A 26,032-nucleotide genomic window follows, 5' to 3' on the forward strand; every position below is an offset into this window, starting at 1 on the left:
GATGGCCACGATCTTTGTTGTTCTTTGTCACTTTGCTTCACATGTTTGTGAGTAAAAAAAATAGTTGCAGAATGGATTAACCTTATTTACGTTGACCCTTATGGGGAAATTTGACTTGGCTCACGACCAATTTGGGTCAGAGTCCTGGAACAGATTAAGTTCGTGAGCCGAGGTGCCCCTGTAATTGTGATCCTGAGATGTTGTATAAATAAGTCAGAATTTCGAAATGAAATTGCGATGAAAGACCTTCCGAGGGGCTGCGAGTTGGGCCTCCCTCGCCGTGCAGATTCAGTCCCTGGCAGGGATCCCTCTCGTGTCCCCCTGCGAAGCGTGCCTCAGATACTGGAGGGTACGCAGGAAGGGTGATAGTTTTGATGCGCACCCCTGGCGAGCGAGTCCTTTCCCTTTCCTCCCTGCCGTCCAAAGTGGTCAGGGAGGCTCACCGGGTGCGAGGGAAGCAGCACAGGCCTTTCGAAGAGCCCACCCTGAGCAAAGCCCCCTCCCAGCTCCCCCCCTCCCTCCCTCCCGCCAACCACGCTGTCTTCAGGAAAGCGCCTCGCTGTGGGACATCTCCACAGGCCCCAGGCCTTGCGGCCGTCATGGGGTGGCGGTGATGGACGGCTTAGCCTGGTTGCCTCCCAAGAATCATGACTTATTGCTCATTGGGAGCGCAGTGGGAATATGAGCAGAATGACTCAGCCCTGGCATGGCTGGAAGAGGGCGGCCAGGCGGGCTTTGAAAGCTGAGCCGTGGCCATCGCTTGGGCTGCAGAGGAATCCGAGTGGCCAGCTGCTCGTAAGGAGATCTCTTCAGCAGCTGGAATCCACATGGCTCCTGCAGATTCAGGAGAGGGTGCTCCGAACTGGAGACCTCGCTGGGGCGTGCTGGGAACTGCCGGCCTTTTTTCTGTCGGAACTTGTGTAGGATTGCAGCTTACCGTAGATCCAGGCTTAGAAAGGTCTGTTGGCTACCAAGATCAAAACTCGGCACCTGGGAGCCCACCTCTGGGGACCGTGTCCCAGCAAGGGCTTGGCGTCCATGTGCTTTCTCCACATTCTCCCAGGACTTTGGGTGCCCAGCAAGGTGGGAGAGTGCCAGCCACCCCAATTGCAGGAGGCTCCTCTTTTGAATGATGCTCCAAGTATCCTTTGGCACGATGCATCACTCATTCCACGCCGGTCTCCTCGGCATTTGACAGTCCCCATAAGAAGCAGCAACCCTTTTGTGCTGCTGAAAATCTGAAATACTTTGTGGCCCGTTTACACACTGCATGTGCCATTTTAGCAGCATGCATGAGCCTCTGCACATAGGTGTGGAAACTATATGAATGCACATGTGCGGACAAGTGCTCAGGGCAATCCCCTCTGTTTGCTGCAAGCGCATTTCGAAACCGTTTTACAACCTTTTAATTCTGATACCGCATTTGTCATCTGAGTGGCTTTTCCCACCCTGCCTTGGCCTTCACTGGCTGCCTCGACTCTTAGGTGAAACCCCAGATCTTCCCCTGGCTCGCTCACATATTTATTTTTATTTACAATATTTATAGATGGATTTCTAATTAAAATATTCAGAGTGCTTTGCAGGATTCTAGGCCACCTGTGGCTTCCGAACACACGCGGAAGCCTCTGCAGAACACACTGCGGTCCTCAGATCTGCGCGTGAGAGAAACACAGGTAGAGACGTCCCCGAAGACGTCTCACCTGGGTTCTAGGATCGTGAGAGGGGAGAAAAATGGCCCCTATCTGCTTTCTCCACGGCATGCATAATTTTGCACCCCTCTTTCAAGTCCCCCCTTACTTGCCTTTTTCTGAGCAGAATAATTGCAGATGTTGTAACCACTCCTCACAGGGAGACTCTGGGCCATCTTGTGGGTGGGTGATGCACAACACCTGCTTCACGAGGGGTTGCAACCATGCTCGAGCAGCTCTGTTGTCTGGGGACGCGCTCAGGTGTGACCTGTGGTGCTTTCCAGCTCTGGTCGATATGCCACCTACAGCCTTCCAGGAAAAGATGCTCTTGCTTCACCGGTCTTTGCTGCAGTCGCCCGCACCTCAGGTGCCAGGAAGATGGAGCATGCGGAAGCCCTACAACTCCTCGATTTGTCCATACTGGGACTTGGCTGTTTTGTTCTGTTGCGCATCCATGGGATCGTGCCCTGAGCGATGAGCTGAACTGCTCAGAGGAGGTCCTATGGATGCCAGCCAGACTGGCCTAGTGCTGCTAACTGCGCATAAAGACAGAGAGGCACTGGGATTGCAGGGTCCAGGGCACAGAGCTGCTGGAGTCTGCCTACGCCATGCCAACAATTGTTGGCCTATTGTTGGAAAAGCACAAAGGCGGATGCACCAGCCATTAATTGCTGCCCTAGCGGGACTGGAGGAGGGATGCTTTCGGTCTGCAAGCCCTACTAAACAGCCTCTCACTTCCTACCTGCCTCCTTGCAATCTACCAGCGGTCTTAGCCCCTTTTTCTCTGTATTATTCTGCTTGCCTGGCTGTGGAACTCAGCCCCCTGCAAATTCACCCCAAATGCTGCCTGCACATCACTGGGAAATTACAAAACCTCTGGCTTTCGGAGCTGAGAGTCAGGGTGGGAAGTGTTTGGTCCTCAGGGGACATGTTTTAGTCCTGCTCTGCTCTGGAAGGAGTTGGCATTGCTTCGTGTTACAGGCTGTAGATAAATCCAGATAGATAGTAAACAACATCCTTTATCTTCGCCCTTTAACTGTGCTTTCAGACAGACGTCTCCTAATGCTGCTAAACAAAAGATGCCGTGTCCAGTTTTGACCTTTTCTCTTTAACAGATTTTCTTTTATAAGGAAAAAGCTGGAAGAAGTGGTAGAAAAACATGAGAAGGTCACAAGTGGAAGTCCAAAAAGTCATTTGGACCTTCCTTAAAATCCAGGGAATGAGGCACAGCGATTGCAAAATAAAAGACCAGACTGGGACACCCTCTTCCAGGTCTCTCATTTGAGCAGGCTGGCACTGCTGCAGCTGAAACGTTCATGGAACAGAGTCTGGGAACCTCGGGGAAAGTTTGCAAGGGTGCAGTGACTGACTTGTATCCAGTTTCTGGGAGAGCCTCTTTTTGCTGCACTTTGCATAACCTAATTTGGATTCAAAATGTCTAGTGACCACCCAAGGACCGAACTAAGCATGAATGCTGCAGAAATTACACCTGCTTGCTAGAAGAACACACTTCCTACGTTGAAGGTATCTGTCTTGGACCTGACTTGTCACTCCTGTTCTCCCTGGCTGTTAGCCATTCTGCTCAGGGCTGATGGAAGCTGTAGTCCAAAACATCAGGGCTGCTGCCTTGGGGAATAACTTTAAAAGAAATGTTCTATTTATTTTTATTTTATTTTTATTTTTATTTAAGGCTTTTTTAGACCATCCATCTACTGCCATCTCAGGACGGTTTATAACAAAGAAATAGAGTATGGTATCCAATAGTTCAATATTATAAAAGCCACATTAAAACCAATTAAAAATTAAAATAATGGGAAAATAAAAAGGGTTTTGCTTGGCACTGGATATTAAAAAGCATCAGCACCAGGCAAACCCCTCTGGGGATGTTCTACTTGTTAGGTTTAAAGCGAGATCCTGTGGGAGCCCCACCGTTCGCCTTTTAAGAGGGCCTCTAGGGGCTCATTGTGTGCCGGTTGGCGAGTCCTCTTCCACAGCCCACGTCCTGCATGCCAGGCTCCGAGTGCCCAATTAAACATGGCGCCTGCTGGTCATCTGACCTGGAAGTTCAGGTCGCAGAAGTTTCGGGGGACAGCAGCGGGAACAAGGGTTCCCTCCCTGGTGCGGGCCATGCACCTTTGAAGGGCAGCCCAGGACAGCTTGGGCCGAGTCGGGCGCACACCCGGGCTGGAGAGCAGGACCATGGCTCCTTCCAGGGCCACCATCTGGACCCTCACGGATGCTTCAGAGGGACAATGCGTGACCGAGGGAGAGCCGAGCCTCAGCTCTGTGTTGGGTCACGAAGCGCAGCGACTTGTCCCGCTCAGCCGCCGTCTGTCCGGGGGCCTGTGGAGGAGGGGCAGGCGCTGTTTCCGAAAGGTCTTTGCTCGGGTCCATCCTCATCCTCAGACCTGGATGCGCTCCGGGTGGCGTGAGCGACCGCACAAAGACATGCAGCTCGCACCGGTACACAGAAACCCTTTCCCCATTTTTCTTAAGGTGGCACATTGGCTTGAGTTGGGAAGGTTAGTGATCTGGCTCTATTCCGGGGTCCAACAGGTCACCCCAAGAATTGCTGTTCAAGTACACTGGCCAGTTTTTCTTTGCTTGGTTTTCAATTTAATCCTGAATGTGTCCAAGAATGGGACTTTGGCCTACCTCTGATGGTTATTGAAATTTTACGTAGCTCATCAGGATACAGGTAAAAAATACATAGTAGGTGCTTAAAAAAAAAAAAAAAAGACAAGGGATCTGTTTGCTCCTGATATTAGATTCTTACATGGCATTCCTTCTGGCCCTAGAAGGGCTGGGCCAATACTGCATAGCACAGGGGGACGAAACAGCCTGCCCCCAAAGCCACTTGCTCAGGGCAGGGTGGGGTGGGGCAAGGAAGACCCCCTTCGCCTCCTTTCCTGCATGGAGCATGCAGAGAGAGACCCTTTCCTGGTGGCAGGGGAGGCTGGAAGGCCTCTCGGTGGGTTGCGAGCTCATTCCTGCAGCAGGGAATACAGCCAGCTGCGGAGAGCCCTCGCCACCTGTTCAATTAGAGCTTGTGAGCTGAGGCGGATTGGAATTTGACACTCCATTGCCTTGCTGGGTATCGGGACGGATCCATGCAGGCTTCTTGGATAGCAGTCGCGCGATGATCCGCATGCTACCCCGCAGAAGCCCAGATGTCACCCATAAATCATTAGCATACAGCCTGGCTCCAGGCAAGAAGGCTGAGTATAGTATAAAGGGCTAAAAATAATCAATCAAATTAGCACAAAGGTCAGACCGGCACCGAGGCACCGGGCAGCAGCTAGCTCATCCTAGCTGCGCAAGCGAAACAATGCGGTAGAAAAGATGAAACTGCTTCCTGGTTCTTCCCATGGCCATAACTCATGATGAAGCCTGAGATATGAGCAAGAACCTGGGGCCATGGGAGCTTGCAGAGCGGTCCTGTGGGAAAGAGGACATGGGGCGGGGGGGAAGGGTGCAGAGGCTTCTGGCCCTCCCAGGGCATTGCAAAACTGGCGAAAGCAGGCAGAGGACCAGGTGCAACCGCCAGAGAAGACACATCCGTGCCCCCAGATTCCACAGGGCTAATGAACTGTCACAACTTCTCTGAATATTCTCTGCACGACTGCTATCTTTGCTTGAGAGCTAGTGCAGTGTGGTGGGAAGAGCCGTGAGATCCGGGTTCTAGTGCTCATTCAGCTGGGAGACCCTGGGCCAGTCACAGGTTTTCAGCCCAGCCTACCTCACAGGGTTGTTGTTGTTGTGAGGAAAAAAATGGAGTGAAGGACAACTGTGTAAGCTGGTTTGGGGTTCTTGCACGAGGGCAAAAGGCAGGGCAAAGGTGCATTGTAATAATATCTGTGTTTAACACTCAGTGCTGTTTTGTTTCAATATCTGAAAACTGGGCCTTGTTCAAGAGCTGGCATGCTGTGATTTTCAAGAGCACTCCAGGCCCTGCTTTTAGTTCAGCCAATGCAACATTATTAATATTGTTGTCCTGATTCCTCCGTCATTGCCGTTAAGCAATTCTCTGCTATAAATCTGTACACTCAGGCAGTTTGTCTTTTAGACACACAAGGAGGGAAAAAAATGGCCCCTCATTTCACTTCTTCCTCGCTGTTTGCCTTTGACTTCCTCCAGATAATTGCTCAGATCCTTTATATTTCCACCCTGCAACGTTTTGTGTGGCAGTGTTTTCGACTGTGTATGATTCCCCCCACACCTCAAATTAGAAGCAGTGAGTGCTGGAGATCAAGGGAAAGAGAAACCAGGAAAACAAGGCTGCAAATGTATCACAGCAACTTGCCTTCCGACCACCGAAGCCAAGATCACAATAACAGCTGCATGTAATAATTACCTGCATCTCAACGGCAGCCCTGGGACTTGGCGTTTCTGCTTCCTGCATCAGAGGCGGCAGGGTAAAGATATAACAAAGAGCAGAACCAAGCTGGCGGCGGAAGAAAATACTGAAAGGAAGGTGGTGTCCACAGCTGGCTCAAGGAGCAGTAGAAAGGCCCGGATCTCCACCTTAAAGCAGGGCTGCACTTTACGCCTCCACTCCAGCCGCAAGGAATTCTCTCTGCTTAGCGCTCAGCTGTTGGCCACGGGGTGAAACCGGCATCCTTACGGTGGCACAGTGGGGCAGAGGGACATCCCTGGTTCAACTCCCCCTCGAGCCTCGGCCATCCTAGGCAGCTGAAATCCACCCACTTCCAGCCACAGCTCCCCACCTGCCATGGGGGATAATGCGGCTCCCCGGCATTACAGAGCTGTCGTCAGCAGAGCAGGGGAAACACACGAGCACCGTGCTCGAGAGTTGAAATATGCCAGGCCAATATTGGCACCTTATTATTACCTCCTCATCATTATCAACTAACTTCTGTAGATACTGCATTGTCTAAAGTGCATGCACTTAAGATTCTCAGCTGGTTCCAAGATCAACAGCGAACATGCTGACACACAGCCCACAGGACTTTGTCCTGTCGAGTCCCTTCACCTCCAGTCCTTTCCTGCTTCACGGACCTACAGAAAGGCCATTGGTTCATTAAGGGAGCTGCAAAAGATGCTACGGACTTTGGATTAGGCGGGGATGAGAGCTGATGGGAATGGGCGACATGGAGTCAAACCCACTCAGGTTCGCTCTCACGTGCTCTCTGTCTGCATGCAAACCTCCGATTCTACGAACCTCCAAGTCGGAAATACCAAAGTTGCAGGTCAGGCATTTGAACGCAAAGCGAATTGGCAGGTCTGGGCCTCTACGTGCTCAAGTACAACGCACAGATTTAAAACCAAGACGGTTGCTTCAGAAACTTGCTTCGAGTCAGCGTGTAGCTTTCAGCTGCCCTTCCGGGTCTTCTCCTTCCCCACCTGCGCTCTGCCTCTGGCCTCGCAGCATCCGCTGTTTCCCAGTGCTCTCCCCACTGTGCAGATCCTGCTGCCTTCACAAGCCCCTCGCTTCCTCCTCTGGCTTCCTGGGCTTCTCTTTCCCCAGAGGCTTCTTCACGCTCTGCTCTGAATCGCTCCGCCAGCATCAGCTGGAGCTGTTCCCTTCCTGCCCTGCCCTCTGGGCATGAGAGCAACGCAGCCTGTCGGACGGACGAAAGCACTCACTGTCACCACTAAAAAGCTCTTACTGCCCTGCTCTGCAGCATGCAATTCCTGCCCTTCTTCCTGGCACGGAAGCTTTCTGCAGCATCCCCACCCACACTCTCCGCGGTGCTGAGAGCGGGGATTTGGCCCTTGCGAGGACACAAACACGCCACTCCAACTCTGGAACTGTCTGCAGAAGTCCATGATTCAATGAGGAGGAGGATGACACCTAAGCTGGCCTCCCCCTCCCCACCCCCCCACCCATGCATGCATTTCAGACAGCATTTTTGAAACACCCAGAATTCGGTGCCCTTTTCATGGTCAGGTGGTCACACAGGCATCTGTTGCACAGTCCAGACTGGGAAGGACTGGCAGGCCCTTACTCAGTTCCTTCTGTCAGACCTTAACAACAACAACTACTGCTACAGCAACAGCAGCAGCAGCAGCAGCAGCAAGTACTGTTCGACTGCTCCCACAAATAGGCATTCCACTGCCCTTTGCTGCAACGAGACCCCCCCTTGCGAATGGCGGTTTGGCAACGGGCCGGAAGGTACCTTCCCTTTGGGGGAGCAGCTCCCGGGATGGCGCTCGGCTTCTTGTGATGATGATGCTCTGCTGGCATGTCCTTCGAGGACCGTGGCTGCACAACAGCTTCCGTGCCCGGTTTGCTGCATTTGGTTCATTCAATTGCTATTTTTTTAATTCCGTTAATGATCAACCGTGCTCTTGTTCTCCTAGTGGACTTTCAGATCTCTTGGAGTGACAGGCAGCTGGCACAGCCATGGAGAGGAGGCCACCTCAGAACGTCCTGGACCGACTCCTTCCCTAAAGCTCCGGCTGCCCTGGACTCTGGTCCTGGTTAAGGGCGTGGGAAAGCCGGCTCAGGAGAGCACAAGCCCTGGTTACTCTCCTGCTGGCAGAAGGAGTTTCTCTTTCTGCCGCCCTGTATTTCTTCACGGACAGGCACAAGTGAGCTTGCAAGAAGAGACAGAAGGGCATTTTGGACGCTGTTTTGGCCCCCTTGATATGCCCACTATGTGAAGAAAGACTTTGCTGAAAGGTCCGTGGGGAGACGCAGAAGGGGTGGCTCACACCCTGAGGGACGCCCCGGGGCTTTGCTGACTCGCAGCCTCTCCCCATACCAGAAATTGTAGCCAAGGGACGGCCTCCTTCACTGCACCCACGGCTGGTTTAAGCGGTGCAGGGCGGCCGGGTGGCCCATGCCAACTTCGCCCGCTGTGCTTCGCTCTGCCCGTCCGTCGGGCCGGCCCCAGAACTGAACGTGGCATCAGTGGTCACTGGGCAGCTCAGAGGTGGAGCGAACGTGTGCATGGAATGGCAGGAGGGAGCACCAAGCTGGAACAAATTTTAACGGGCCAGGAGGGTTGACTTACGGGAGCCCTCGCGCCCCGTAATGCATGGCAAGGCTTTCACTTTATCTGGCCAGAAAGGGAGTTCCTTGAGAGAAATATGGATATTGATTGATTGATTGATTGATTGATTTATAGCCTGCCTTTTTCCTACAAAGGGCTCAAGGCAGCTTCCATCTTTCTCCTCCTCCATCTTATCCCCACAACAACAACCCTGTGAGGTAGGCTGGGCTGAGGGTCTGTGACTGGCCCAAAGTCACCCGGTGGGCTCCATGGCTGAGCGGGGACTACAACCCAGATAGTCTCAGTCCCATATATGTATGGCCACTTATAGAGTTCAGTATTTTACACCTCATCCATGTAAAACAATCCCTTAAGGAGGTGTGTGTGTGGGGGGGGGGGGCGGCCACAAGAGGAGGGTCTTTTCTGCAGCAGCTCCCCATATCTGGAATGCTCCCCCCAAGGAGACTCACCTGGCACCTTCCTTACTTTCCTTTTGGCATCAGGCAAAGACCTTCCTTTTTAAAATATATTTTAATAACTTATGCCATAAGACTTATGTTTTGTATTTTCACTTATAACTTACTGTAATATTCATTTACTGTGTTATTGGTTTTTATTGTGTAATTGTGAGCCCCCAGAGGTGCTGTGGCAGAATTGGGCAGCATACGCATGTTTTAAATCGATCAGTCAATAATACATAAAGTTGTGTTGCTCCATAAAAATGACAAAATTTACCGTCAAGCAGTGTTCTTGTTCCCAGGACCAGCCAAATTTTGCTCAGAATTGCGGGCAAAGTTTTGTGATCCCCAGAATTCTTCATCAGGCACAGCGTAACAAAAGCAAGAGTGGTGGGGAGGAAGAAGAGGGGAGAAGCGAATGTGACGTTGAGAGTCAAGGGTGGAGAAAGGGGTCGGCCATTTCAAATTCTCAGCCAGGTGCATTGAGGTCTGCATATTTTGGGATACTTCTCAGACCCTGGAGACAAAACACATCCATGGCTGCATTCCCCATTTCTGAAAACATAAAAAACCTGTTACTTGCTTTCTCCAACAAAACACCTATGATAATTCTGCATTGCTATTTTGAGGTGTGGATTTATACTGACATCTGCTGGTAGCCAGATTTATAATCTTTCTGCTTTCTCATCCTAGCTAATCTGCCAAAGGTAACGTATATTTCCTGCTGGATTTCATTTAGTGCATATCTCTAAGGAAGTGATGGTTCAAACAGAGACTTAATTTCCAGGATGAAAAAGCTCTTTACGGTGAGGGAAAATATCCGGGCTTTTAAAGTTTCTTTATTTCAAATAGGAATATAAACTGCACATCAAAAATCCATTTAAGATTGGTGGATTAAATTTGAATTTAGGAAAACTCTTACTGTATTCTATTTGTTTTAGGTTGCAAAAGCACTGTGGGCCTTAAATTCAGCACAGAGATAACCAACTAAAAACTTTGCACTTTAAAACAAATACTATATTAAAGAAAGGCTTGCTTTAAAACAAATACTATATTAAAGAGGGAAACTGGTTCTTTTCATGCAAGTTCCATGCCCAGCATTCTGCGCGCGCTTAAATAATTGCTGACGACAACCAGGCACCCACTGCAGTGGGAAGCCCGGATGTGAGTCCCATGGAAACCAATGGAAGCAGCCCAAGTGCAGCTTCCATTCGTCGTGTAGGGCTTGCTCGGGAGTACAGCGTCCTTCTGGAATGTCTCTTCAGGTAGCTACAAACGTCTGTTAAATAATTTAAAAGGAGAACATCTTTTTTATTGTATACCACCACATGAGCATAATCCAATCGAAATGTAGTAGTTCGTTTCTTTGCAGCCCAAAAGTTGAACAGCCCGGGTCGTCCACAAAGCATTGCTAAGAACATAAAACATAGTGTGGAAACTCTAGAAGGGAAGGCAACTTCAGAATGAAGCCAAGATCCCAACTGCCTGGGCACAGCTTCCAAGAGCTTAAGAACAACAGAGTGTGATTGTGAGTGTGAGTGAGATCATTTGGGAAGAAACAATCTTCATCTAATGCAGGAAAGTTCTTTCCCGAATAACAGGATTTATGATCACATCACAAATTGTGCGCCGGTGGTTCCATGAACCCCCAAAGCTGTGCTTTATGTGTTGTGTGATTTCGTGAGTCACCTTCTGGGGGCGGTAAGCCCTGACAGTCAACTTTAAACATTTAAAATGTTTTAAATAAATATATAAATGAATGACACAGAATAAGATTTGGTTTTATTTCAAGTTTCTGGCTATTCTCATTTCAACCAGGAGAGGAACGCCATGGGACCTTCCGAAGCAAAAGTAAGAAAAAGAAAAACCAGACAGATAATCTGCGAATTGCGGCGCATGGTGCAACGTGTGCAACAGGAAGGTTTCAAGCAGGAGAAACGTGCTCGGGTTTGAAAGAGGCTCTCAGGTCAACGGTGCCAGCCCAGCCCCGTGGCGGCCGGCTGGATGGCCCGGTGTTTGGCATGCGCCAGCGCAGACTGCAAACCGCTGCATTTCCTGAGCTTTGGTTGCGATTCCTTTGTATCTAGGGGCCATCCTCAGAGATACGGTGCTTCGAGGAATATCGCCTATAACAGCGCTCCGCAAACGGGCGAGCACCAGATACTTGGATCGCTAGCCCAAATGGTCCCTCCTCACCCATCATGCCAGCCGAGATGGGCGGAAACAGTGGGCCAAGGCTTCTGGAAGGCACCCGGTCATACGAGGGCGAGACCCAATCCGCCTCCCGGAGGCTTGTCTTCCTGCTGCCAGATGTGATGCGCCCAATGCGGGCTTCAAGGCACCTGCAGAGCCTTTTGCCTGCCCAGAGCTTTTGCTGCCGCCCACCTGCCTTTTCCCCGGCCCCAGTCCGCAGCATTCCCATGAGGCTCCCTGGGCGATTTGAGGTACGCAACTATCTCCCAGCCTCATGGGGTACTTGTGGCCATGCAAGGGGTGGATCAGGCTGAGTTCCCTAGGAGAATGCCGACATACACATGAAATAAATATGGGATTCTGAAGTTCACAGGCCGAGGCCCACCTTCAGCATGGACCCTGCTGTACTCACGCACGCGTTTGTTTACGGCACGCATCTGCTGTTCCTCCTCTTCTTCCCTTTGTCGCTCTCAGAGATGATGCTGCAGCAGCAGTCCAAGAAAGGGTCTGGTGGGTATCATGTCCCTCCAGTTGATGACCAATGGGGTCGTCTAGCTGTGAGCCCCCAGGTCCTGAATTAAGGATTAAACCTAAGTGGAGTGTGCAAGGAAGCCATGCAAAACACGGGTTTGCTCCTGGAATTATTATTTCCTCATGAAAAGTTGATGCTGTGGCACTCCCTCTCTCCACAGCTTTGCATCTCCGCGTTTTTTCTCAGCACGCTGAAAGACTGTTCCTCCCGTTGTTTAATTTGATGTCCAGGAGTCGGAGCTGCCTGAGGAACCCTGTGTTGGGACAGATGCCTCTGTGTGAATCCACTGATTTTAAGGCTTCCACAAGGGTCAGGTTCTCATGAATCATCAAGTAGGCCAGCACTAATGTGGCCGAGCGGCTCAAGCCCATGGCGCAGTGGACAAACACTTTGCCTGCAAGGAAGCAATAAACAGCAGCACTGAGTGGATGTGGAGCAAATGTCTCTACTGAGACATCAGAGTTTTGGCAGAGTGCTGGGGGTGCCCCATAAAGTCCTAAATGGCCCGGGTCCAGGATACCTGGAGGAGCGCCTCCTTCCCTATATGCTCTCCCACCCCTTGAGATTTGAGGCAGAGGTCCTGCTCCAGGAGCCCTCCTTGATGGAGATCAGGAGGGTGGCTACTCGGAGGAAGGCCTTCTCTGTGGTGGCACCCCAATTATGGAATATGCACCCCAGAGAGGTTCGGTGCCAGGCAAACCCCTTTTTATTTTCCCTCTGTTTTAATTGCTAATTGCCTTCCTCTGTGATTTTTATATTTATTGGATGCTGTGCTACTTTTATATTTTTTTATCTTATTTTATTGCTTTTATTGTGAACTGCCCCGAGACATCAGTGATGGGACAGTATACAAACAGTTTCAATAAATAAATAAATAAAGTGATATGCTTTAGATTTCCTCTGATACTAGTGGCAGGCCAACCTCTGTCTCATTTGCACGGACTAAGCAGGGTGTGAGTGTTTAGCGCTAAAATGACATTGCAAGGGGACAATTAGGTGGAGCTCAGCTCGTGGGTCTTGGATGGTCAGAAAGCCGCCCTCTCCTCCATACCAGCTACCTTTGAGGACCGTAATACTGATCTACCTGGCACGGCTGTAGCAAGAATTGGCGAGAGAGTGACGTGATTCATTTGGAAGGCATGAATTTCATTCATGAAGTTCTTCTAATTGATCTACACCTGAGCAGCAACCCGCATGAAATGCCTGGGTTTTGAGACTCAAGAGTGGGCTCGCAGTTCATTCCCTCAGCAGAAAAGTGGCAAAGGATTCTGTGAAGAGATTGGGAACGTGCTTTGCAAGGCTCCGTGCATGGGGAAGAACCATTTTTATGCTGAGCTTCCCCTGGAGTGATGGAAGGGGTGGGTGGACACCCATATGGCACAGTCTGGGCTGTCCTGATTTTGCGGAACGCGTGTACCACCTTGGGAAAGGAACTTGACTGGGTTAGATCAAGGCATGCTCAGAGCAGGGCCCTGAAATCTATGCGACTTTACTACGTTGTGATGACTAATCATTCGATTTAATATGGTTTGGTTAAAAGCCCTCAGGGCTGCAAGGATCCGTTTTTCCTGATACGCTCAATAGGAACAGAGGATGCCTGAAGAGGAAAACCATATTCCTGCAGCCCAGAAGAAAGTTTTGCTAAATCACATCATGCATTTGATGGAAACCCTTTACTGTTTTATAAGATTCTCTCTTCAGGTGACATGCAAAGGTTCTGTCTGCTTTTGCGGCTTCCTCAAATTGTGGGGCTTTCCTGGCAATCTAAGCACTTCCTGGCACCAGCCCTTAATTCCTTGAAGCAGTGATGGGCACCTTGCGCAAATTCCATGTGGCATTCAAGGAGCAGCAGCTTCGGGCAAACACGGCCGGCCACTGGATGCTCCCCGTACCTCCTTCCGTGTTTAAGGCTTTGTGGATGAAGTTTGCCGCGTCGTGGAAGAAGACGCTGATGTCGAACGCGCTGCTGTCGAACGCTTGCACCCCGTAGTACTGAATGGGCATGCCGTGGTAGTAGCTGGCTCCCGTGTTGACGTTGTACGGCCCGTCGGCTGCATTGAGGATGTGAGTGATGCCAAGGCCCTGGAGGGTGTTTCTGCTTCTAGCTGCCCACCTGCCAAAAGATAACGGAGGGTGTTGCCACTGCTTCCTGTTGAAAGGGGGATTTAGGAGGCCTCCAGGAGGGTCTCCCTGGTCACATGCCCCTGCCCAGGTCCGAAGCCCCCCTCTTTCAAGGCTTCCTTCCCAGGTCCCGCCTCTTGATGCGCTGCTAGAGGAAAGGGCAAGCCCGGGGCACTTGCGTTCCCTTGCTGCCCGGCTGCAAGCTCCCGGGAGACTCCCTTGCCTGCTTGGATTCCCGGGACTGCCCCGTTCACCACTCCTTCCTGTGCCTTCTCAGTCACAATCAGAGACACCCTACTTTCCCCATGGAGCATCAAATGAATGCATTTGTGCTTTCCCTACTCCTTTCCTGCGAACTGTGATCCTCCAGGCGCTCATGTGGCAGAGAATCCAGGTAAGCGCCGGTGCAAGCCTGTTGCATTTTAATGCCTTCCCCTGGTTTGAAAGCAGCAGAACTGTGATGCTGATGTTTAACGAAACTGCCCCAGACGCCTGCCCAGCGTGGACCATTGAAGCGCTGCTGACACAGTTGCGGGCCGTGATGTCTCAGGGGATGTTTCCTCCTGGGGCTTTCAGGTGAGGCGTTCACTGCGCACTCGGCGTTCTCTTCCTGATGGACATTTTCTGGGCCTCTTCGCAACTTTGCTCTCCTCCAGAGCCTCTCCTGCATTTTCCAGCCTTTTCACTCACTCACTTATGTATTTATTTATTTATTCATTCTTGAGTGGGAAGAAAGCCTTGAAAGAGTTCTTCCACAACATAGTGGAAGAAAGCCTTCCACTATGCAAAGAAGTTGCAGATCTGCTACAGGGCAGCTGGAGTGCAGAACATCTCTAGAAGGGCAGAGGACCACAAACCCCCAGGGAGGAAAAGCCTGCAGGAAGGACCCATTTTTCTTCCCACAGTGAAAGCAGACGGAGCCTCAACGAGTGCCGGGCTGAGCCCTCGCGTGGAGAAGGCCAGCGTGGGATGGCTTATCGGAAGCGTCTCTTGGAACTTTCATGGAATGTCGCAGGGCCAAAGTTGCTGCCAGGCAGGGGGGAGATGCTCCTGGGGCCCCGCGCAGGGCTTCCAGTTGGAGGGGCCCCAGTGCCAACACCAGAAGGCATCCTTGTTTCCTTCGTGGATCTTCCATGCTTCTCTGTGTAACGGGCAGCACAATACAACTGGTGTGTGGGCAGGGCTGGTTTGGGGTGGTCCTGACTGGACACACAACAACCGGGAGCTTCCTACAGGCATCATCTGGCCACCGCTGGCGACTCAAACCTGGGCAGGCAGAGGGAGCTTCGCTCCCGCCAAGCGGTGCTTACTTGGGGTCCCCATGAAAAGGCCGCGAAGCAGCCCAGGTCAGGCCTCCTTTGCGTGAGCAAGCAACCGCTGTGTGTGCGTGTGTGTTTTACAGGACTTCTTGCTCCTAAAGGCCCAGCTAAGGACTAAGCAGGCTTAAGGACCCTCTCGACACAGGGGCATCTTCAGGCACCACAGAATCTAACTCTCGGGCAGTCGAGCCTCGCGAGCAACCCCCCCGTTCCCTTACGCATCTCCAAGGTAGAGGTTTGGCCACACTTGGTCGACGTGGTTGTCGGAGCCGCCTCTGTTCCATATCAGCCTCTGCAGCTCGGAGAGCGCTGGAGTCTCGTAACCCCTTTTGCCTTCGGAAGTGCAGTCCCTGGAGGAGCAGTGAGCGGCATGGATCATGTCTGCTTTTTGCTCTCAAGCACCTGATGCACAGAAAGGACAGATCTAGAACGAGAAGGAAGAGGAGGGTTTCTGTTTGCGAATCAGCCTCTACTCGACCCAGCTGCCTGCACACGGCAGGTGACCAGGAATTCTGCCCGGGAGAGCAGTGGCGTGCCCTGCAAGGGAGCCAGCAGGCTGCCCGAGGAGGGACGGAGGGCTGCATTCCTCTCCCACCAGAAGCGACGCTCCTTCTTCTCAGGTCAGTGCGGAACTGCAGCCGTCTGGTGGAGGAGAGGCGGGCAGCTCTGCCCTTCCTCCACAGGCTTGCTTGGCTTTGCCTCTCGGAGGGCCAGAAAAGAAACCGCGAGAGAGCCGGGTGTGCTCAGGGCTTGGTCGGGGCAAACTTGCCGTCGCTCTCCTGCTGGTGAGGTGCACCATGTCAGTTCCTGTGGACTAAAATTCATTCAGGTGGGGAGGAATTTTTAGCCCTGTTTTATTGTGGTTCTCATTGTCCATTTCATTGCCTGGCCAGCTGGTTTGGAAAGGGGGCTTGGAGGACTTTTCTCAGTCCGCTTGGTTTTCGCTGCCCAAAAACACCGGTGTCATTGGCAGACTTGACCACCTGGCTGCTGTCCCCTTCCTCCAGCCTCTGAAGGAAGACATGAAATGGATCCTCACCCGGTCCCTCGAAGGACCACAACAATTATTCCCCTCCAGCATGAAAACTCTTCAGTCAGCTCTCCCTCTGCGTCCTGTTCTTTCACCCAACACCAATACAGAAAATGCCCTCCTCTCTCATCCTGCGGCTGCTAGATTTACTCATTGAAAGTGTTTGGAAAGAGGCAGGACTTGGAAATAGCTTCTGCGGAAGCCATGCCAAGTCTTTCTCAGCACGATGTTTCCCCATGTATAGTCGCTCTGACAGTGCTTTTCGCCACCATGCTTGGGACAGAGGTTCGGTTTATGGACCTTTAAGAACATGCTTTCTTCCCCTGCTCTCAACGAACCCTTATCAAACACTCACTGTTACTTTGGCTACCTGCAAAGCCCTGAAAATGATCTGTTGCCTTACAAAACAACCACACGGAATAAGCTTTCCTCCTTGCCTCTTAAGCTGCTTAGATGCAAAACGCGCCTCTAAGGGTGTTTCGGATCAGAAAGTATTAGTCGTGATGAGCGACCCGATGAGCAAGATGCTATGGAATTCTAAGTGACGCGCTGGAAATCAAAACTCTCCGTCCCCCAAACAAAGAAACTAAAATCCTTGCGTGGTTTCCCTAATATGCTGAGAAAAATACTGGTCGATACAAACTTTCTGCCTGAATGTGGACAAATGAGGGAAGGGGGCTGCCTAAGATTTGGCAACTGCATGTGGCTAATGGGCCACTTTCAGCTCGGGGAGTCACTGGTTGGGAAGACTGGTGGAGGCTTCATGGGCACACAAGGTGCTTTCGTCATTGTTCAGGTGCAATTCTTGCAGGGGAAAGTAGTTACCTTAGCACCAGGTCGCTCTTAGCCGTGCAGCACTCTGTCTCCCGTAAGGTTTCCCGCAGCCTTCCTTGCTCCAGCGGTGGGTAATGGAGCTGCCTGAACCCCTCCCTGCGCAGTTACTTTTCTTAGCCGGGGCTCCTGGCGCTGTCGGCTGCTTCCCTGCAGCACGTTTGCGGATTGAGTTGCTGCCGCACTGCTATTGGACATGCTTGTGGCTTAAGTCTTGCCAGAGCGGCCGCACTGATCTGCGTCCTGTCATTCGAGGCGAGAGGCGAGAAGGCGGCATTCCTGGGAGGCCGAAGGGGCTGCCCTTGGGGTCACACGCTCCAAGCTGCCCAGCGTTCCACCACCGCGGAGGCTTCTGGCATTTCCTGGGGCTTCAGATTTCCAGGTAGGCTCTAGGGCCTCTCGGAGTTGCCCCGCTTTTCAACAGGAAAATGGATTTCAGCCCGGGTCCTTGCCAGGTCACAGAGCTGGGAAGGCTAAAAAAAGACCCTGACACTGTCGGAAGGCAGGAGATGCTGACGATAATGTGTCACGTGGACTGGGCCAGCACAGTGCACTAAGCCCTGGGACGTGGCTTCTGTGTGGTCTGAGCCCCCCACTTCTCGAGGGGAGGCTCAGAGGCCACCCCTGCTGTGGCCTCAAAGCCACCCCAACTAGCCGCAGCCTGCACTGGGTCATTAACCTCCCCGTGGCTTCATGGATCTGCAGAACTTGAGGGCAAGCAGAGCCACGGCTTAGGTTGAAAGGCTACTGAGTCCCTCGTGGTCAAATCAGGTCGCCACTCACTCGGGCCAAGCAACTGCAGCCGATACCGGCCAGTCAAGTGGCCCAGCAGCACCTGTGTGCTGGCAGTGGCGTCCCCTGGACCCGTGCGGGCGCCACCAGGTTCTGCCCCAGGCCACATCCCGACGTTCTGGCTGAGAGGCCAGTCTCCTAAACATCACACCGGCTTGCGCCTGCCTCCAGATCTTCCAGAGATCTGCCAAACGACCTGCCCCTGCGGAGGATGCCGCCTGCCAGGGCAGGTGGGGTGCAAGCACAGCACACCTGGGCCTCCTGTTCAGGCCTTGGCCATGGCGAGATGCAGCCAGTGCGCACATTTCCTAGTCTCTGCGCTCTTGAAGAAAAAGGGACACGTTTACTCCGCATGGGCAGAGAGTTCAGAACTGGCTTGCATTCAGCAGCTCGCCATGCCCTCCTAGACAGCTTTGCCAGTGCTTGGCCAGTGCCTAAAAGCATTTAATTTTCACGAGGCAACCTTTGTGGGCAAAGACTAGAAATTCCCCATTTCGAACACCAGATGCTGCTCTGCAACCACACAAGAAATAAAAAGAAACCGTCGCCAAGTGGCTGCTGTTAATGCTATCATTTTAACACTGGTGATATGACTTGTTCTAGGTGGGTGAGATCAGCAGACCTTTGGAAATCAGAATCAGAGATCTTTTCCCATTATTTTAATGTGAATTTCATCAAACAAAATTAGAACAAGAGAAATAAAATCATAAAATATTTTTGCTTTCTTTCATGAAATTTCAATAACTCAATTAGAACTGATACAAATGAAATGCATACCCTTTTATATTTACATAAAAAGAGACACTAAGCAGAGTTATGCATAGGCTTTGACCAAGGTAAACCAAATATCCACATGCTTAGCCATTCTTAGGTTATGTCCATTCAAAAATGGAAAGTGTCATGTGATCTGTTAGAGGTGGTCTGTCTTTCAAAAACTTGGAGCATGTGCAAAATCCAACAATGAGGAAGGGGACGCACCATTTGTGTAACATTGCATGGACCTGGTCAATAGCCTGAGGGTTCTGAATTTTTATTTTTTATTTAACAGGATCACTACTTGAGCTTTCATACTTATGAAGTGTGGCTTTGGGAGCAACTGGGCTGAATGAAGCGGGGGACCATACAGGGCCTGGGAGGGCTTCACTGGAGCATCTCTACAGATACCGAGCGTCACCGCTGACACGGGAAGAGGGCATAACAAGAGTGCAGACCCTGCCACGTAATTCTGACATGCATCATGCATACCTATAAACAGCTTTTGCCTCTCTCAGCAACAGCTAGAATTCCGGAAGAACGCTGCCGAAATGAGGTGTTTGCAAAGCTGCCATTTCCGGCCTGGAGTCTCAGCTGTGTGACCCCAGGAAAAGACGTCGAAATGTTTTGCTGAGTGGTACACGTCCCTGCTTGGTAAGTCATGAGCATTTTGTTTGGCCATTTTAATGCCATGTTTTTACATTTTAACATGGTGTTCTTAATTATATGTTCTTAAAATATTAACATGAAGTGTTCGTTTAATGCTTGTTTGTTTTTAATGCTCCTTTGTTTTTGTTTGTTTGAAGTGGTCAGAAGACTTATTCAATGAAGTCATTCTCGGCGCCAGGTAAAGACCTTTTTATTTAAACATCATTTTAATTGTTAAAATATATGATCTGGCCAGGGCAACTTCTTTTCCTTCTCTTTTCTCCTCCTATATTCTTTATTTACTTATTTTATACTGTTAATTTTAATTTTATATTATTATGTTTGTATCTCAGTGTATTTTTTGTATTTTTGTATTTAGTGGTAATTTATTATGTTCTATTGTATTTCAATGTATTTTATTGTGTTGTAAGCCGCCCCGAGGCTTCGGCAAGGGGCGGCATAGAAATGTTATAATAATAATAATAATAATAATAATAATAATAATAATAATAATTCATTCATTCAACATGGATGAATCCCCACTTGGCTTATTGTGCACACTTCTTGTAGAAAAGCCTTTGGCGGCAGCTACCTGGCTTGGCCACCAAATCTTGCCCGGACATGGTAGGCATGTGATGAGCATAGCTGGCTAGAGCCGGGGGTCAGACTAGATAGCCCGGGAGGCCCCTTCTGACTCGCTCTGTTTCTCTGTTTCTCTTTCTATGGTGCTCAGCATCATCCTGCTTGCTCCTCAGCCTGCCTGCCATCCACCCCTTTCCCCTTTCTCTGGATGGCTCAGCTTCCAGCCTGGGACTGATGCCCCCCCCCCCCCAGCCCCGCATCCCATCCCAACCCTGCTGGGATCCCTTCTTCAGCTTCCCACGTGTCCCGTGCAGTGCCCAACAAATCAGGGGTTTTTTGAACACAGCCATTTGGAGGGGACTCTTTCAGGAAATTAGCCCAACCCGCCCAATCTGGAAAATCTAGTCCACGAGCAATAATAACAAAGAAGTAAGGCGTGAAACAAGTTTTCCAGCCTTCAATTATCCAGGGTGTGGCAGAGGAGAAGCCTGGCTAGACATCCCGCAGGGTGTGCTTGGTTTTGCTGAAGACAAAAGACTGTTTGACCCGCAAAATAAAGATAATTTTTGCTGCCGCTGTGACTGCTCACAGAGGCAGTAAAAGTGGTGGGTCAGAGCAGAGCACAAATGCCACTGTGGAGGAGGAGGAGGAAGAGCAGGGGGCATTGTCAGAATGTGGGCCAATTCCAGATGTTGAGATGAGAGAAGTGGAGGTGTTTTTCTCGAGGCCAGATTCCCTGGATCTGCACAAATGTAGGGAAGGGGCTTGGCACGGGGGGGGGGGTGTTTCTCAGAGTCAGACGAGGAGGACAAAGCTCCTGACGCCATGATGCAGTATCAGGAGAGGAGGGCCACCAAGTATGAAGGTCAGCATGCAAAGGAGAGGCGTGCACATTTCCAGAAGGCCCCTCGCAACAGGATGGGGCCCAAACGTACTCAAAAGGGGAGTTCCTATAAGTAAATACTAGATTGGGTTCAACAAACCACTCTGTGCATGCTCAGAGGTTCATTCTGGGTGGCTGTGCTTCTGGAAAACACTTTGGTGCATAAAGAACTTCTTGAAAAGAAAGGTCTGTGGCTTTGAATGTGCAAAGGGAGGCAACGTAGCTCACATCTGGTTCTGTTGCTGTCTTCCACTAACAGTGCAACAGTTTCCTGATGTCCGGCTGGAATCCGACTTCCTGTGACTTGAGGCTGTTATTCCGTGTCCTGCGCTCTGGCATGATCAGGATTGATCCTGGCCCTCCTCAGAGTGGCAGCACCGGAGGACCTGGCAGAGGGCTGTCCTATCTCCTCCCAGTCTTCTCTTCTCAGGGCCAAACACGTCCGGTTCTTCCCATCCCAGCTCACGGGGCTTGGTTTCCAGTCCCCGGATCCTCCTTGTTGCCCTCCGCTGAATCCCTGCCAGCTTGTCCGCATCCGCCTCGCAGTGTGGTGTCCAGAAGTGGGCGCAATACTCAGGATGGGGCCTCCCCAGGGCCGAGTCCAAGGAGCCCCTCTGGAGCGCGCCGGGAGCTGAAGGCCTTCTTGCTTCCCAAATGTGGATGGGAGAAGCGTGCTTAGCAAAGGGCCCGTTGCTGCTTGCTTTGGCTCTAATCTCACGGTGCAGCCCTTCCGTGCATTCAGGCAGAGGTAAACTTCACAACATGTAAAGGCTGCATTTTCCCCGCCTTAAAAAAACACCCTTAATAGAACGGCTGCTTAGACACAGCGTCAAAGCTGGAGGGCTCTAACCAGTGGCTTGCATAGAAAATCCAGTGTGGTCTAGTAGCCCTCAATCTGGAAGCAGAAGGGAACAGACCCACACAAAGGTTGGTGCCCCAAGCCATATCGAGATCTGGCTTGCAGGCATCCCTTTCATTCCACCACCCCCCTCCAATTTCCCATACAGCAGAGGTATTTTCTACCATGCATGAGAAGTGCTTGGAACAATCTACCAAGTGCTTTTGTCTTAAATGCACAAGCTACCAATTAAATCTCCCTAAAACAAAGGTAATAAAATGAAGAATCCTTGCCCTCTTCTGCAGTCCAGTTGTCAACAGCTATGCATTAAACTGTTTCCAAAAGGGGACTTCTGAAATTCTGTTCAAGAAAAGAGCAAATTAGTCTTGAGCCATGAGATGGTGGTGGAATTAAATTTGTTATCAGATCTTGCCTCTTGTCCATCCACCCATCCGTCCGTCCTTCCTGCCTTCCTTCCTTCCTTCTCTCTTCATATTACAGAAGCTGACACTGCTTTATCTTGTGCTGCAGCTCCATGTTTAGGTCTTGGAGCTGTTTCAAGAATCCTCTGTTTGGGGAGATGGCTCGACTCTGCAGAATTCTTTCTACAGCCTCAGGCAAGGAGAAATTCTGGAAAATCATGAGATAGGCCAGAACCAGGGTGGCTGATCTGCTTTTGCCAAGAACACAGTGAACCAAGATCCTTCCTGTAGGGAAATAAGCAAACAGATAACAACTGGTTCATGTACTGCAAGTCAGAACGTAGGATGGGGGCAGGTCAGGACTGGTCGATTGCTCCATTTGGAAACTCTTAGGAAGTGATCTGCACAGGGATTTCTCCAGCGTGGCTGATTGACGTGGGCCGTGAGACTCAGCTGCCAGGCACACGGCATGCCTGCTCTCTCCGCTGCCTGGCGGACTGATCTGGACAGGGAGGAGGTGCTGGGGAAGCTGTCCCAGGGGTCTACTCATGCTGGAAGAGCAGTGATGGAAGTCCCTTTGCGTGGCCTCTCCAACCAGCAGATGGAGCACGGTATTTTCGGAAGGGCACTCCTGTGCGCCCGCAAACAGCCATAGCTTTGGGGAAAAACACCGGCACCGCAGGTCCTCACGGGCCTCCGTGTGGATCCTCCCTCAGTCCTGGCAAATCCCATTCTGGCCCCAGATCCCGTCTGGGGTCCAGGATCTGAGGCTGGGTGCAGAGGGCAGATTTCAGAGGCTTAGAGGCAATCTAACCTGCTTTTCCTGCAAAGACTGAATGAGGCCGTGACTCCAGGGCAGTCGCTCTGGGCATCAGGACTCACCATTGGGTGCCCCCAGCGCTTTGTGGATGTATGCGGAGGCAGGGCGAAAATAAATGCTGAGGTCAAAGTCTGTGGAGTCTTCTGCCTCTATCCCATAGTAATGGATTTCCCTGCCGTAGAAGGCTTGGCTTCCTTTGCTCCCCCAGGCGCCGTGTGCAGCGTTCAGTATGTGGGTGATGCCAAGTTTCTTCAGTTCTTCCTTGTTGTGGGCTATCGCACTACCAGGAAAGGGAGAAGGAGGTGAAGAGGGACCGCAAGAGCCCCGAGCGACGGAGCGACACCCAGCTTCCACCCGTGCAAAGCAGTGCTATTGCTACCCCTGCTTCTCTGGGGGGGGTGAGAAGGGATGGAAGAGCATGAAAGAGGGATGGAACTTCGGGACATTTGTTTTCTATTTGTTTTATTAACGAAGGTAGAAGAAGAGCTTGGTGGAAGCTAATACGTTCTGTTCAGCTGACTGCTAATCCGAGAGATTCCAAGAGAACAGCTGTCAAAGTCCCTGGACCAAAACTGCATCCTCGTTTGCTAATTCCTGCTTAATTCTCAGCTCTCTCTCCCCACAATTAAAGCAGCAGAGTGACCCAAAACTGTTTCTTCTGCCGTCTCCCACAAGCCAGAGGGCACCACTTAGCTAAAGTGAGATTCCCAGCTATCTGGAGAATTTCCTGTCCTTAGTTCCACTTGATGGAGGAGACAAACAATTATCTTTAATTAACAAGCATATTAGCCAAGAACATTAGCTAATACGTGCACTCAGAGCTGCTTTAGATCCTATTCTTTGTGCACGTGGACTAAAAGTCATGTGACAAAAGTTGCAGACCATAATATGCGGTTAGCAATACGAGAATTTTTGTCGACTTCCTGCTGCACACGACAGAAGCAAACTATATATCAGATTACATCTTAAACTGATCTTTTGCAGCAGATATTCCTCTCGCGTCGCAATCTTGGACACATCTGCTCCAACGCACGTCTCACCGTTAATGTCTGTGCTGAAAAAGCTAATGGCAAAGTAATTCTCCAGCCAGTCTCTGTCCTTCGAGAGCAACAGTTTCCTCAGTCCTAAGGCAACACTGTTGGCAGTGATTTGTTTTGCAAATCTTGTTTATCCTACACTCAAGTGGCAACTTCTTCCCCGTAACACTTACATGTTGCCGATATAAAGGTTGGGCCACACTTCATCTATTTCGTTGAACTCCACCCTGCAGCTCTCCAGAGCACGTTCCAGCTCCGTCACGGAGTCTGCGGCAGGCCTGAGGGGGCTCATGTGCAGGAGGCGGGGGTCACCTTCTGAAGCGGGTTCTCTGGCTGGCATCCGGTTGTCATCCGTCTGCGGCGGCTCGGTCACTGCACGGCTCTGCAGGGCATCTTGCTTTGACACGGAGAAGCAGCTGCAGATCTGGACGCGTGTCGCTGATCCGCCCACCCCCACCGTACACATGACGAATGGACGGGGAACGGACTTGACTGGCGCGGCGGCAAATAATACCCTAACTCAGAGTGGAAAAGGGTACCTTTTGCTTTGCTGAATCTTCTAGATCCAGGGAATAAATCCATGTAAAGGAAAGGCCGCCCTCGTTTCAGAGATAGTAATGGACAGGTGTTGGTGTTTTTCAAGGATTCCAGGACTTGAAGGAGAAGCTCAGAACTTTGTGATGGGGTTTCAGAACAAATGAGAAATGCATGAAGGAAATTTTGGGTCTCACATTTACCACTGAATCATTAGCTCCTTGCAGCTGTTCGGAAAACTGGGGGAATTGGAGGAGTGACCTTGGCTTTCTGGGGGGAAACAGGTGGGACAGAGGTTTCATTCTCTCCTTCAGGACCTCCATGGTTCTGCTCTAGGTCAGGATTCTGTGCACTTAGACGTACGTAAAAAGTAAGTCAATCCTGAGCCTCACACCTCTCCATTTGGATAATAAGAATTTTGACTTTTGGCTTCTAGGGAACTTAAGTACCTAGGAATTAAACTATATTAAAAGCTCTCCAGATAATATACATAAATCAATAAAATATTGGAGCAGTGGTGCATCAAATAAAGCAAGCTGCTGAGTGCTGCTCAAAGGCTAGCTAATTTCAGCTCACATACAGAGCAATCATTAAGATCCCAGTATCCCAAAAATATTGTTTCTTTTTCAAATCCCACTAGTAATAATCTTGCTAAAAGCCTCTTGTCGTGGGAACATTTATTAAGTACCTTTGTACACAATGGTAAAAGAGTCAAGTTTACCAAAGCACACGGCAAGGTAGTCTTTGAACACCAAAATTACAGACCTTTCAACGAAGGCACATGTTACTAATTCTAAACAAGAATCCTGTTTCTTGTTTACAGTCTTTATGGAGATGACTGAACAGCATTACGGGAGAAGAGTTTTAAGAGCAGCCATGCTGAATGCATGAAAGAAAATGCAACCCCCCCCCCCTTCCTGAAATCCATGTTACTAATCTGTAAACACTGGAATAGAAAAGTAGCTGCAGGGGTATTCCTGTTGACTCCAGGGCTGGCTCACCACTGGCTCCACCAACATGAACAAGTCTTGATTTTAAATACTGGGAGAGGACAGAGTTCTCTAGGCTACAAGACCTTTTCCATAGGATGCAGATCAAAAGAAACTGAGAAATATCCCAACTAGTTTTTGTACATCCAACAGGTGCTTCATTTGGTGTCCAATGCAGAAGCAAAAGGTAAGCGACCAGGAAGTTATCCTCTATACACAAGCCTTAAAGAATTGGTGTCTTTTTGGCAAAAAAAAAAAAAAAATAGAGCGTGTATTGGGACTGAGAAATATGCTGTTGGAACAATGAAATGAAATATAAAGAAACAGACTCATCCCACGTCTGAGAACTCAGCTTGTCTTCACATTTAAATAAACATCTTCGCATAGCTGATTTCCACAAGGAGTGGTGACGGCTGCCCATTTGGGTGTCTTTAAAGGGCGACTGGAAAAATGTATGGAGCAGGCGATCAACATATGGCAGGCTATATGTTGTCTCTGGTATCAGAGGCAGGGTGCCTGTGTGTACCAGTTGCTGGGGAGCATGGGCAAGGGGGTGCTGCGGTGTTCATGTCTGATCTGTGGGATTCTGCAGAGGATTGATTG

The 26,032-nt window shown here is 50.5% G+C and overlaps 3 protein-coding genes and 1 long non-coding RNA gene across 5 annotated transcripts in view; 1 reads left to right on the forward strand and 3 right to left on the reverse strand.

The window, feature by feature from the left end:
- Nucleotides 1–4,082, reverse strand: part of LOC123018198 (dual specificity protein phosphatase 13-like) — a 7,726-nt gene extending 3,644 nt beyond the window's left edge. The window contains exons 1-2 of the mRNA XM_044420055.1: nt 3,950–4,082; nt 2,089–2,224 (exon numbers count right to left, since the gene is read on the reverse strand). Coding sequence (XP_044275990.1) covers nt 2,089–2,224; nt 3,950–4,082 — 269 coding nt within the window. The remainder of the gene's footprint in view (nt 1–2,088; nt 2,225–3,949) is intronic.
- A 6,783-nt stretch (nt 4,083–10,865) lies between these two features.
- LOC123018359 (dual specificity protein phosphatase 13-like) lies at nt 10,866–17,587 on the reverse strand. The gene is made up of 4 exons (XM_044420359.1): nt 17,126–17,587; nt 15,489–15,694; nt 13,723–13,943; nt 10,866–12,224 (listed from the first exon to the last, which is right to left on the reverse strand). The coding sequence occupies exons 2-4, from the start codon at nt 15,647–15,649 to the stop codon at nt 12,013–12,015; spliced, it is 594 nt and encodes a 197-aa protein (XP_044276294.1). The 5' UTR covers nt 15,650–15,694; nt 17,126–17,587; the 3' UTR covers nt 10,866–12,012.
- Nucleotides 17,441–22,053, forward strand: LOC123018360. Of its 2 annotated transcripts, XR_006413754.1 has the most exons (4): nt 17,441–17,513; nt 19,195–19,330; nt 19,483–19,523; nt 21,049–22,053. It is a non-coding gene; the product is annotated as an uncharacterized LOC123018360 (long non-coding RNA). The 2 variants fall into 2 exon arrangements; XR_006413753.1 differs by lacking the exon at nt 17,441–17,513 and having other exon boundaries at nt 18,978–19,330.
- Nucleotides 22,054–22,122: 69 nt separating this feature from the next.
- On the reverse strand, nt 22,123–24,198 carry LOC123018254 (dual specificity phosphatase 29-like). Its single transcript, XM_044420114.1, has 3 exons — nt 24,080–24,198; nt 22,932–23,149; nt 22,123–22,334 (listed from the first exon to the last, which is right to left on the reverse strand). Exons 1-3 carry the CDS (start codon nt 24,196–24,198, stop codon nt 22,123–22,125), a joined length of 549 nt encoding a protein of 182 aa, XP_044276049.1.
- Between the last annotated feature and the right edge of the window lie 1,834 nt (nt 24,199–26,032).

Source organism: Varanus komodoensis, unplaced genomic scaffold (genome assembly GCF_004798865.1).
Source record: "Varanus komodoensis strain SLA01 unplaced genomic scaffold, ASM479886v1 scaffold11, whole genome shotgun sequence".
Taxonomy (NCBI): Eukaryota; Metazoa; Chordata; class Lepidosauria; order Squamata; family Varanidae; genus Varanus; species Varanus komodoensis.